The sequence below is a fragment of the Rutidosis leptorrhynchoides genome, chromosome 8 (assembly GCF_046630445.1).
Source record: "Rutidosis leptorrhynchoides isolate AG116_Rl617_1_P2 chromosome 8, CSIRO_AGI_Rlap_v1, whole genome shotgun sequence".
Classification (NCBI taxonomy): Eukaryota; Viridiplantae; Streptophyta; class Magnoliopsida; order Asterales; family Asteraceae; genus Rutidosis; species Rutidosis leptorrhynchoides.
This window is the reverse complement of record NC_092340.1, coordinates 335,837,051-335,850,758: the sequence shown is the minus strand read 5'-3', so window position 1 is coordinate 335,850,758 and position 13,708 is coordinate 335,837,051. Positions and strand designations below refer to the sequence as shown.

Sequence of the window (13,708 nt, the reverse complement as noted above, 5' to 3'; positions counted from 1 at the left end):
TCTCAGTGGGAACAAATGGACCATATGTGGCAATACCAGGCATGAGTGGGTCAATAAACTCAAGGTGAAGCATGAATCTTGCCTTCCAAGTTTCATACTCATCTTCATCAAATTTGGGTGGTCTATTGAATGAGCCATTTTCAAGGTAAGCTGTATTAGAATATGCAGCCATGAGAGAATTCAGATCCAAGATATTAATTATCAAGACTGAAGCTCTGATACCAATTGTTGGTCCCTTGATAACAACAGGAGTATTGTAGAGGGGGGATGAATACAATTTCTTTTAAAATAACTTAACAGTTAAACATAATTAGTATTCAAGCATGCAAATAAATAGAGTCACAGGTAATTTTTAACAGTTATTCTTTATTGATTGAATCACAAAGAATCACAACTATCCTTGGCAGAATGATAGTTGGTTGATACAGATTACCTAGATTATAGCTGAGAGGTAAACTAAAAGCTATTACACGTTTTGACTCTATAAAAATAAACCCACACCACTAGTTGTTACAATAGTGGATACAACAATTTATAGTAGTCATATTAACCGTGTAATGGTTCTATTGTCCACTGGTACATAGGATGTCTGTACTTGTGAGGATAACTACATCAGAGAGCATGCTCTCCTCTTTCCTCTTTGGTAGCTATTTGCAGGAACACCCCAATTCGGTTTGGCACCACTATTTGATTAAACAAATAGAATGTTGTGTTCCCTAGGTGTTGACAAAGTATAACCCATGTCTGCACATGCGTTAAACTTCTGCATTCCCACGTGGTCTTGTAAGGTCACTTGTCAGCCGCCGACGCGTGTCCTTTTCTGTTCAACTTTGTCTTTGACTTCTGTTGAATAGTACCATTGATGTAGACCACTCGGGAAACTACTATAATTATAATGGAGCATAGCTGTCTTGTGTAGTAAGCTGCATTCCAGCTGTGCTGGTTCTTCATTTCTGAGCCACTTCATATTCTTGATTTGCTGAGTACACATCCTGTGCTGATTGAAGAACACTGTCTACCTTGTGCTGGTAGACTGAGCAGCAAACTAAATACTCGACACAACAATATCTGATGTCTATACATAAACAAACTTGTGCTGACTGCACATAACACTTTAGTGCAAATAAATTACAGTTTTGTCATAATTAAATCCTTAATTATTTTGGGGACTCAACAAATACGTTAGATGTAACGATTTTTTTTAAAATGGTAATATATTTATAGGTTTTACAGAAATAGTTTTTCAAAAAAAAAAATTATAAACATGGGTAAACCGGTTATTCATTTGCCGGTTTGATGGTTTGAACACCAAACCTATTATTCTTTTGCCGGTTTGATGGTTTGAACGCCAAACCGATTATTCATTCGTCGGTTTGAAGTTTTCTGACGTCACCGTTATAAGTAATTAGGGTTTCGGCCGTTGATCCGTAGATTTAACCAAACCGACATTTAAAATGCCGGTTTGTAATTTTATATTTTCCCCCCCTTATTTATGTTATGTTTGTGTTATTTTATTATGATTTGTATATAATTATTTTTATCGATTAATTATTTATTAGTTTATTAATAATGAGATTATTTTTTGTTTTTCATATTATATTATGTTTTTATTATTTAATTATAATAATTTGTAGTTTGTAAAACGAGTTTTCAATTATTGAATTATTCATTATAACAAAATATAATAAAAGTACATTCATTAAAATAAAAGAGTTTTCATTAAAACAACCATTAAAACACCCATACTATTACAATCATTAATAATACGCTCATTCAACGTCCACGTCTATGCCCATGTTTGTGTCCACCGGTACCACATCGTGGTGGATTTGAAACCCGGTCACTCCTTCGAAGTTGTTGTGGTTGTGGGTCGGGCTCATCATCTCCTAGATCCGTCGTATCATGTACATTCTGATCAACTTGTGATGTACCTCCAAAATCCGAGAATGCCAAGGGAGAGTTTCACCGAACATATGTTTGAGTTCGTTGAGATCCCAAATCAAACGCAGAGTTCCCTGGGGTTGATGGACTTCCCATATCAAATGCAGAGTTCCTTGGTGTTTGATGAGGGGTAGTACCATAATCATAATCCCCAATAGACACGTTATGGTTCGGGATGGCATTGGATGATTGACCCTGATTTATATATTGAGGGAAATCATAATCCGACCATTGGTAGTTTTGTATACCATAGAACTGGAACCCCAGATCATGCTGAGTTTGATGCGTGATGCCCATCAAATGACGCGGAAAGTCAACAAAAGCCTGCAGGTTTGGTTGACTGTTTGGTTGCATTTGAGATGTAGCCATCGTGCTTATCCTTGCTAAACCCTCCTTCTGCACAATAGGTAAATGTAAACAAATATTAAAACTAATTCATTTCACACAAATATTAACACTAATTCAAGAGCAAAGCTAATTATTTTACGTACATAAAGATTCTCATCGGTTGCCCAATCACGATATTGGTTGGCGGGTTGTGGTCTCCTAATATCACGTATAGTAACAATTGTACATGCGTAGTACCACGGAAAGTAACGAGCAGTCGTGCTCGTGCCCACCCCCGACGTAGGCATATAGCCCCGAGTTGCTCGTTCATACCACTGGCTAATGTACTCAACTTGCGGGTTGGTTAGCCTTATATCCGCGTTTGCTCTTGATCGTAGGGTTGTGCGGTGTATGGCATGATGCCTTTGTGGTGTCCACAACAAGTCCGACGGTGGAATATCCTGAATCCATCCGAACTGTGACCATACCCTATCTGGGAGATTCATCTCAATCGTAGCCCAAAATAGAATAGCGCCACGGTATGTCCACAAGTTAACATCAGCTCTACACTCAGCGGGTAGACGGTTGATAATTGTTCGATACGGAAGCCAAAGAAACTTCAACAACATAATAAGATATTAGTTTATTTTAATATATACATATAATTTATAAACTTTATATGTAGATTTATATATTCTCGTTAAATACCTCATTAGGGCGTATCGCTGACAATGCTGAGCGACACGTACTCAATACATGTGTGGGTGTAAGTTCGAAGCTCCGGTGTCCATACCACCTACATTAATGTTAATGAAATAATCAAAAGAACTAGAAGTAACTATTAACTAGAAGTATATAAATTACAATAATATACCTCACATCATACAATCCATTCAAAGGATCATTGGATGTCAAGACTATATCGTTCAAAAGACGTGGCGCAAGACTAGGAATTCTTGCATACACCCAATGTTGCACTAAAAGCATCGCACCATTTATGCCTGATTGGTCTGTCTTTTCAGCTGTACAACACAAATTTCTATATACATGTGCTAGCATCGCACTACCCCAACTCAAACGTTCAAAGTTGATGAGGTTTTGCACATAGTTTAACGGAGCACTGGTCGAATTACCGTCGGGGAATAGAAAGGAAGACAAGGCAGCTAACAAATAAACTCTAGCCCGTTGTTGGTGAGATCTCTTAGTCTCACCAACGGCCTCATTCAACTCCGCGCATAAAGCAGATATTAAGATGTGTCCTGATTTTATGTTATTAAGATGAACATCAATCCCTAAATATTGGCCAGCAAAATCAGACCATTGATCCGGCGTCATGTTGTTCCATATACCCGAAACAACATCTCCATTTATGGGTAACCCCATAAAATTTGAACATCTTGCAACGTTATCGTTGCTTCTCCTACGCAAAACATATATACGAATATAAATAATAGAAATACAAATATATACGCGTATATATATATATATATATATATATATATATATATATATATATATATATATATGAATTACATAATATATATAGCAAAACATATATACGAATAGAAATACAAATTATATATATTAAACACAAATTATACATTTATATATGAATTATATATATATATGAATTTTATATATATATATATATATATATATATATATATATATATATATATATATATAATTCATATATAAATATATATATATATATATATATATATATATATATATATATATATATATATATATATATATAAAAATTAGCTATATTTTCACATTTAATCAATTAAAATACTAATTATATTAAATACAAATTATTTGGTTAAAAACATTTTACCAATAAGGAAGTAGAAGGTATGCGTCTTCGGCCGCCACCGTTCAACCAACGCTGAAATAAGAGCGTGATCTAATAGTTGGTATCCTATTTTGAAAACCTGCCCTAAACCCGTTTGTTGAATATAACGGTATACCCGTGGGTCTATAAACTCGTCTGCAGCTGCCAGACCTTCCATATGATGCCATAAACCCCAATCTGATCGTCTTGGTTTAACTTTTTCCGATCTATCAGGAACATCAGGATCTTAAACATCACCCATAAAAACCTTGTACGCTCGGTGAGTTCCTTGAGATTGCAAAAATAATAGTGATTCGTCGAGCGGAGTTGCTCGAGGTTGGGCGGGATCCATTGCATATTCGTGTGTGTGTTAAAAGAGCTGAAGAGAGTTGAGTGAGAATGGTGGAGTGATGCAAACCGATGATCAGAGGTCGGATTATATAAAGCTTCAAACTGGCATTTCAATCGCCGGTTTGTACACGTGGCAGAAATTGATTCGCAACAATATTGTCACGGGTTAGGGAATAAATGAAAGGCGGTTGGTGCGAATACTGTTACGGTCAAACGTTTAAACCGGCGTTTCAATTGCCGGTGAGAAATGAACACGTGGCCCAAACGATGTTTGAAAGGCCGGTTTGGCCCCAAAATAAATAAACCGGCGTTTCATTTATCGGTTTACCTATTTCTGTAATTATTTTATTTGAAAAACCATTTCTGTAATTAGTATAACAAAAAAACCATTTTAAAAAAAATAATTCAAATGTAACCTTTTAAATATGTTTAGTTTAATGTACTATATTGTAATTATTTTAAATAATAATAATAATGTAAATAATGTGTTAGTTTATATTTTAAATAAAACGATACTAAATAAAAAATAAAAATTAAATGTTACGTCAGCTTCCGCTGTTAACAACTTTCTCCAACAACCATTCCCATGTTAGCGGTATAACCCGCAAAAATCCCTTATCTACTTCACGTTTGTGCCATCATTATCCGAGGTATAAATGAATCAGCTCAATAACTAGAGTCTTAGATTTAGATTGAAGTTTGTTGGTTGTTAATTTAATTGGAAGTTAGAGCTACCACTTATTTATTTATTTATTTTTTAGCAAAAATAACAAAAATAACGCTAACTCGTATAGAATCGAAACGTTTTTCAAAAGAAAAACGTTCTCAACGAGAATAAAAATACTTCTTTTTTTTTCATTAGCCAATCGACTCTTAAAAATGATCTATAAAACAGTTTCATTCCTCAACAAAAGTCGGAGTGCTTCTAAAGTCCCGAAAGATACAAAGATATAGCATAAAGGCTCAAACCTAGAAAGCATACACGATAAAACTAAAACTATTTATCATCGAGCCTCTAACTATGAACTAAAGAATAAAACCGCGAAAAATCATTCAATACATCTAAACAAAGTCTAAGAACCAAATCGAGGTAATATATAGACAAAAAAATAGAACCAAAAGTACTAAAATAGCACTTTCTTCAACTTACTGCCGATGGTCTCCCGGTCAATCCTTTTTCCGTTGCAATTAACAATCTTATAAGTCAAAACATTAGATGAACCACCCTAACTAAAATAGTCTCGGAAGGAGCAATATTTCCAAGGTCTTCTAAATCTTAGAAAAAACCTTTCTTAACCGGTTTGCACCCCGGGTTTAAGCCCACTTGCGAAGAACTCTCTCAAATCTCCACAACTTGATCATCAATAAACATCATTTGAACCGCATCACAGAAATCAATGTCATTAACATTATCATGCAAATTAAATGAGCTCGAAACAATCTCTTTCTTCTTTTTCTTGCTAAGTGTTGATTTAGCCTACACTTCTTCTTGCGGTTTCTATAAAAATACCATTTAGAATATATCACTCTGTACAAAGTCCCTCACAACTCAGATCTAAGCAATCACTATATCTCCTACTTCCCCGACCAAACTCTATCAGATTGTATACGTTATCAATATCAAGATTATTGCTCTTGTAAACAACCGAGATAACCTTTTGCTTAACCCTTTTCTTAGCCGACAATTTTAACTTGATATCTTCAAATTTGGTAATGAGCTCTCTAAACCCTTGTGGCCCATTACCAACCACCTATATGGGTTTGTTTTGTTGCCCAATAACCGTATCAAACCTACAATCAGGCCCATCACCGTCAATCCCACAACCAGGCCCATCACCATCAATAACCAAACGCCAATTTTAAGTATATGGAACAATGGAGGTTAGGTATTTTGGGTCCCATCCATAAACAAACCCACGATTAAATTACTCATATTATTGTTTAATTGGTGTTGAAAATAACCAGCAGGGACGATGGTGACGTGATGGATGTCCTGGACAATCATGTGGAGACAAAATTATGGTCACATGCTTGACCATTGGTAATGGTAACTTCTACTAATTGAATCTTGATAAAGGTCGCATTAGACCTTATTTAGTGGTGATGGGGTGATGAGGGGTGATAAGGTTTTTTTGAAGTTTTTGTGGGGTATAGTGCTGAGTTGGCAAATGTGATGGGGGTGAGGGCGTGATGGAGTTTGTAGTGGTGGGCGTGATGGTTATGTGATGAGTTAAATTGGACCCACATTTTTATTTAGTTTTTCTTTTTGTTTGATTAATTATATTTACAAAAATCATTTTTTTATAAAATAATAAATATAAAATAGTTTATATTAATAAAAACACACTTAAACTAATAAAATTAAACGATTACAATTTATTAAAGTCCTAAAAAAAGAATACTTGAGAAATCCTAAAATACCATTACTTTATTAAATTACTAGAAATTAAAACTACTCGGCGTCGTCCTCATCGCTTTCAATGAATTCTTTGTAACGCTCGGCCATCTTTTTCTTAAACTTCAAAGCTTTTTTCCTTTCTTTCGGGTCGGGGATTTCGTTAACGTCAAGTTTAAATAATTTTGTGACACACTCGAGTGCCGACCTCATTCGTTCTTCCTCAACTACACGATCAATACCCATGCTTCGTTTCTCCAATTCTTTATCCTTTTTCTCTTCCCACCCAGAAGACAACTCGTCAAATCTTGAAGAATTCGTACCACGTGAAGAGCTCGTACCCCGCGATGAAGTACCCGCATCAGACGAAACCGATTTTCTCGCAGCCTTCTTCGATCGATCTCTTCCCATGGGACGTTGAATCGCATCGTCTCCAAATAGCTCCTGGAGGTTGTTTAAGCGATCTTCCCCGAGATTAACTGTTTGGTTTTCAGCAACCTCATCTTCGTAATCATCTTCTATTACAAGTTGTCCCTTTTTCTTTCGCACACCACTACCACCAATTGCAGGTGGTGTATACCACTTCGGCCTCGTTTTTAAAAACTCCCAAACATCCTTGTATGTCCATGGCTTCTCTGCCCGACTTTGATATCTTTCCACCGCAAAGTTATATACGTCTTGTTCGACACGACCGCTACGCCTTGGGTTACGTTCTTCTTCATTAAATAAGGCCGTGAAATCTTTGCACGCCTTATCCATATGTCGTCGTTTCCTACTTAATTGGTCTTCATTTCTTAAATACCCATAATCATTATTATTAAACTTATTTCGTACTCTAGCCCAAAATGTCGTGTTTCTTTGCGAGTTACCGTGAACCCCATCTTCCGAGCAATCGATCCAACACGAAGCCAACCAAATTTCTTCGGGCGGAGTCCACAATTTTTTGATTTGTGGTTCTTTTGCTTGTTTTTTTTCCTTTTCGTTTATGACTTGGTCGGACCCTTACTTTTGGTTGTTCCTTCCCACCACGAATTTCTTCCACTTCTTTGTTATCTAGAGGTGTAAAGGTTTGTTGTGTTTGTGTCCAAGTTTGCGTATTTGGTAGTTGGAATGGCACCATACCAGGTTGTGAGAAATGAGAAAATTGTGATGGATATTGTTGTTGAAATGGTTGGTGGTATTGTTGTTGAAATTGTTGTTGTTGTGATGGATATTGTTGTTGAAATGGTTGTTGCATTTGATGTTGATTTAGAAATTGTGAAAAGAAGCTCGAATTATTGAAATCGTTAAGAAGATTTTGTTGTGACATATTGCCAATTGGTCGAGTACCTCGAACATTCTGCGGGGAATTTGAGCTTGAACCGGGCAAATTCGGCGAGCCGAAATTGTAGAGATTACTGGAACCGGCCTCGTTTAAATCTTGATTTTGAGACCATTTTTTGTGATTTTTGAGAAATGTTAGATTTGTAAATGAGAGAGTTGAGATTAAATGAGAGTATATAGAAATGAAAGAAGTGTAGTGTATTTATATAGAGATGTAAATAATAAAGTTTAAAAAAAAAAAAATACAACGGCTCATTTTTTCAAACGGCTCCCTGCAACTTTCACGTAGCCTCTTCCCATTCGCAGCTCACACCATCACCTCCCTGTGATGAAACCATCGCGTCGGACAAAAAAAAAACAATGATCGCGCCCCATAGCGGCGCTATGGAGGCGTGATGGGACCCAAAAAAACTCGATCACGATGCTGTAGTGGCGGTCTTAGGTTTGTTGAAAGTTTTATACTACAAATTAACTTCACCATAATATGCATATTTTAGGTAAGCATAGGAAATGTCAAATATATTAACCTGCATCTGACTAAAATACCCTTCAATGATTAGCATGGACAACAAAAACATTACGAGTATCAGTTTTCCTTTTTTTTTTTTTTGCTTAGATTACACCCACCCAACACAAAAACGAATATTTTTCCATTACCCCTGTACGTGATTGGTTATGAAATGCGTTTCAATATAGCTTTGTATATATTTTCCTATGACCAGTTTTAATTTAGCTTTCTATATATTTTTCTGTGATCATATTTTGATTGTTTTGTCTCAAACATCACACGTTGACATCTAGTAGTAGGTGTTTTGTTAGAGCTGGCACTCCATGTGGAAACAAAGTGCGTGCATCTTCACCTTCATTAATTGGGCGTCCTCCATCAGTTTTCCATGACTTCATACGTGGAATTCATAATTGCATAAAAGAAGTCAAAGCAAAATAGTGGATGCGGAGTCGAGAGAGTGAGCCCCCTGCACTAGCCAATCTCCCGTCGGGTCAAGCTCGGACATTAGTTGGACAATCTCAACCTGGACCTCGAACAGGTCATATCTATCTAGTGGCGAAGGCTTGGGGTTGCCCGACAAAAGACGAAGCTGGATAGAGCGGACCGAATCCCCTCCTATCACTTCATCTGGACGATACGGGTAGGAAACCTCTTGTGAGGGCTGATTTAACAAACCAATGCCTTAACCCACTCAGCCATACCTCCAAGTTTTTGATCGGAATGGAATTGGATGTGCCGATTTTGTTTGGTTGCCCGAAAAGCTATCTGATCCGATCAACTGCGTAAGCCGTAGCGTGCTAGGCCGCGTACTATTCCGGAGACTCTATCAAGATCTATGGATCTCCTCAGCATCCAAGTGAGACTTCATCAAAATCTGCCACTCGCTGGCGACGCCTTCTTTTCTACGAACAATATTGGATTAAGATGAACATGTGGTTAACTTTTTATCTTTTTCTTTTCTTTAGGTATTTATTTAGGTAAAAAGTAACGATATATATTATTGATAAATATGGAGTCCAGTTAATAAGGTATGATATATTTCTAAGGACAATATTGACAAGTCTTTGACAAGTACCAAAGACGTGACACTATTGTAGTAGTATATTCTCCAAAAATCTTAGTGTCAATAAAGTGGACGCTCTTATAAATAATTGAATATACTTACACTTATTGATAACTTTTTTTATGATTTTCCTTGTCATCTGTACGAATTAAATTTATGTGTCTACGGTGCCCACCATTTGCACGTTGGACTTGGGTTGTCATATAGTCATAGCCATATATTAGGGGTCACGAGTCGCACCAAGAACTCCCTATTCCACAGACCACACGTAGCCCCACTTTGTGTCATGTGCATGTGCGTACTCCATAACGCTTTTTAATTCCAAACATAAATAATTACACGACTAGTAATTTAATTTGAGATGAAGAATATATAGTCTGAATTTATGCATATGTAAGATGTAAGATGATCACAATATACAATCTTTCTCACATCCTAGCTTAATTGGTTGCATTTATATATATGCACAAATTCAGACTTTTCTTCATCACTAATTAACTCAATATCAAGTACTACTATCTTAGAGTGAAAGATGTGTGAAAATTGAAGTTTGACCGAATATTCCATAAAGTTAGGAGCTTTTTTTTAGCTTTCTTGAGAAATAATAAAAATGCGTATACATGTATGATTGGGACAAGGAAGGTGAAGTTAAAGTACTGAGAAGTAGACAGGTATATGGCCAATAAGGGTAAATGTGTCATTTTCTTTAAGAGAAGATGGTGATAGGTTTGGATTGGGAGACAGGTGAGGGTGAAATGGCCCCATGATAGTTGATTTGTAGTTCGGTCACTTTTGTTTCGAGTCTACAAATAAATCTGGAACTAGAAAATAAACAAACTTTAGGGGTGTTTATTGTAGCTCATGAAAGTGTCTATCGGGTTATTAACTTATTTAAGCGAAAAAGATTTTACTTACTCCATCCCAATTAAAAATAAACAAACTTTGTAGAATTAAATCCTTAAAATTAAGCATCTCTCAATATTTCATTAGGGTTTTGATTTGGGTCAAAGATAATGATATAGATTGTGATTTGATTTTAGATTAATGATAAAAATTGAGGTTTGATATATGGATAAAAGATGAAGATGGAAATGATGGAATTAAAAAGAAAAGAAACATATAAAATGACAAAAATACTTTCATGTGCTTGTCAAGTGATCTCATTTAGCGGGATAAAATTAACACCAGTTAAATTCCTGGTCAACCGTGAAATCGTTTAATAGTCCGAGGTTAACGAAGTCAATAAAAAAGAGTTACACGTCGGTGGTTTGGCCCCTAAGTGATCGCAAACTGATGTTTAAAAAGAAAAAGAAAAAAAACTAAGTATTAACAAACTAATGAAACTATGTTTTACGATTTACTAATATGCAAAAAGAAGACACTAAATATATGGAACCAAAAACTATATATGTTATTATGAAACGTAAAAGATTACTTATATAGCCACGTGGTATCACACTTTTAGCAATAAAAATATTAACTAAATCTTCTACCGAAAGAATTGGTATACACAAAATCATGCTAATATAAATAAAAATTCGAATCTTAACTATAATTAAAACATTGAAACATATCAATAATATCTAAAGACTTAATAAGATAACTTTGCATCCAAGCAACGACAATCGATTACACCAACAATCGACCCCTTAATCGATTTGTCACAGCAACGTCGGGTCATCCTCAATCAAGTTTGCCTCCTTTTCCCATGTAGGACACTCGTTGTTGAAATGGCCAAATCCACCACACTTGAAACATCTAACACGGCTTTTATCCCGGACACGTTCATTTGCATCTCGACCATTCACGGACCCACGGTCTCTCCCCCGGCCACGTCCAAAGTCATTCCGATTTGAACAGCCATTGTCACGATGTTTACACCCGTGTATTTTTTCCTCACTAGCCAGCAACAAACCACCTTGAATGCTCTCCATTTTCTCGGTTCCTTTTATACGCTCTTCATATGTCTTCAACCTCCCAACGGCTTCATCAAACAACATTGTATCCAACTCGAAACATTGCTCTATAGACGCCAAAATTTGGAGAAACGACGTAGGCATAGAATCAAGCAATCTTTTCATCGAGTCCACCTCTTTAAGTTCATAACCAAGAGTCCTTGCTTTGATGCCAAACCCGTCAATTTTGTAGCAAAATCATTATTCGTTTGCCCTCCTTCATGCGCAAACTTTCAAGCTCCCTTTTCAAAGTTGCATGCCGTGCCGATCTCACCTGATCTACCCTCAAGTAACGTGTTTTCAGACCATCCCACACTTTTTTGGATCGGTATAACTCACCATTTGTATCACAATCTCTTCGGATATTGCTTGAAACAAGAAAGCAAGTGCTTGCTTTGATTTCTTTGGATCAAGCTCTACACCTACCCTTGGTTCCACCGCTTCCCATATTCCATAAGCTTCCATAATCGATTTCACTTTGACAGCCCATACTTGATAGTTTGTTGGGGTCAAAATTGGAACTTGATATGACATGGAGCCTCCTTCTTTAGCTTGTACTAACGCCATTTTTTACAGCTTCAACTTCCGATCAGTTTTGTTCTAAGAAACTCTTCACACCATCCAAGAAAACAAACCCTGGCCAAGGGTTATACCGATTTCTGGTCCCATGTTTAGTTTCTTCTCACGAACAACACGATCTAGCTGAAGCTGAACCTAGCTCTTGATACCAAGTGTTGGATCAGGCCCTTTGAACTATAATATACTAAGTATTAACAAACTGATGAAACTATGTTTTACGATTTAGTAATATGCAAAAAGAAGATGGTGAATAAATAGGAACCAAAAACTATATAATTTATTATCAAACGTATAAGGCTACTTATATAGTCCAATGGTATCACATTTTTAGCAATAAAAATATTAACCAAATCTTCTACCAAAAAATTGGTATACACAAAATCATGCTAATATATATAAAAATTCTAATCTTAACTATAATCAAAACATTGAAACATATCAATAATATCTAAAGACTTAATAAGATAACTTTGCATCCAAGCAACGACAATCGATTACACCAACAACTTATATTGTTTAATACAAAGTTTAGGGACCAACGGCTAAATTTTGTCTAGTTTTTTTTTTTCCGTGAAAGATTGAACAATATCAAGTTATTCTAGCGGTTGAAATTTTTATTATTTTTCCCAAGATCAGTTCAAACCTTACTCTCAGCACATATTGAATAATCCTCGTCCCATGCAAGAAGAACTAGACATATGTTTACTCGTTTAGTTTGAAATTGACTAAAGACAAATGATTTTACCTTTTTATCTTTTTTAAAAACGAAACAAAAGTTGAACGAAAAGATCTCAAGTGCAATCCCCTCTATTTGATAAGTTAAAGAAAGGTACTCTTTACCCGCACCATTTAAGGTAAATGGAAATCAGTATACCAAATATTATTACCTTGGGGACGATATATATTCAGAATGAGCGACACTAGTTGAAAGGTGGTCGTGTCCCACGGATGAGCCAAGCGCTAAGTTCACTAGATTTCAGCTTAGTGTCGGAATGGATGTATAAAGGGCATTTAGAGTTCTTCAGAGTCGGTTTCATGTTATAAGGACACCTTCACATACTATGAGTGTGAACAAGATGCGAAGTAGGGATAGAATCGGGTCGGGTTTCGGCAGGGTTTAGGTAATCCCAAATCCGAACCCGGTTAGGAACCCTCTCACAAACCCGATTCCATACCCGTCGGGTCCCCATTTACTTACTAACCGTCAGGTTATCGGAATATTTCCACGAGTAAACGGGGATCCCCATTTACTTACTAACTCTAGGGTTATCAGGTTTTCTTGTGGGTATCAAATATCCCGTTGTTAGTCAATATCATTAGCCATTTACTTATTTCAATTATTATTTTTTCTGAAAAGCCAAACTTTATTAAAACCAACAAAAACGTACATAAGGATCCGGTAGATCCTAGTTAAATACAAACCCAATAA

At 36.1% G+C, this 13,708-nt stretch overlaps 1 protein-coding gene across 1 annotated transcript; it reads right to left on the bottom strand.

Annotated features, from left to right (window-relative positions):
* Window positions 1-11,406: 11,406 nt before the first annotated feature.
* On the bottom strand, window positions 11,407-12,267 carry LOC139864529 (uncharacterized). Its single transcript, XM_071853112.1, has 2 exons — window positions 12,040-12,267; window positions 11,407-11,835 (listed from the first exon to the last, which is right to left on the bottom strand). Exons 1-2 carry the CDS (start codon window positions 12,265-12,267, stop codon window positions 11,407-11,409), a joined length of 657 nt encoding a protein of 218 aa, XP_071709213.1.
* Between the last annotated feature and the right edge of the window lie 1,441 nt (window positions 12,268-13,708).

Excerpts from the sequence above, each read along its gene's own strand:
- LOC139864529 (XM_071853112.1), bottom strand. The coding sequence starts at position 12,267 with ATGGCGTTAGTACAAGCTAAAGAAGGAGGCTCCATGTCATATCAAGTT. Across the intron at positions 11,836-12,039 it reads AAGAGATTGTGATACAAATG|GTGGACTCGATGAAAAGATT; the intron begins GTGAGTTATACC and ends GAACTTAAAGAG.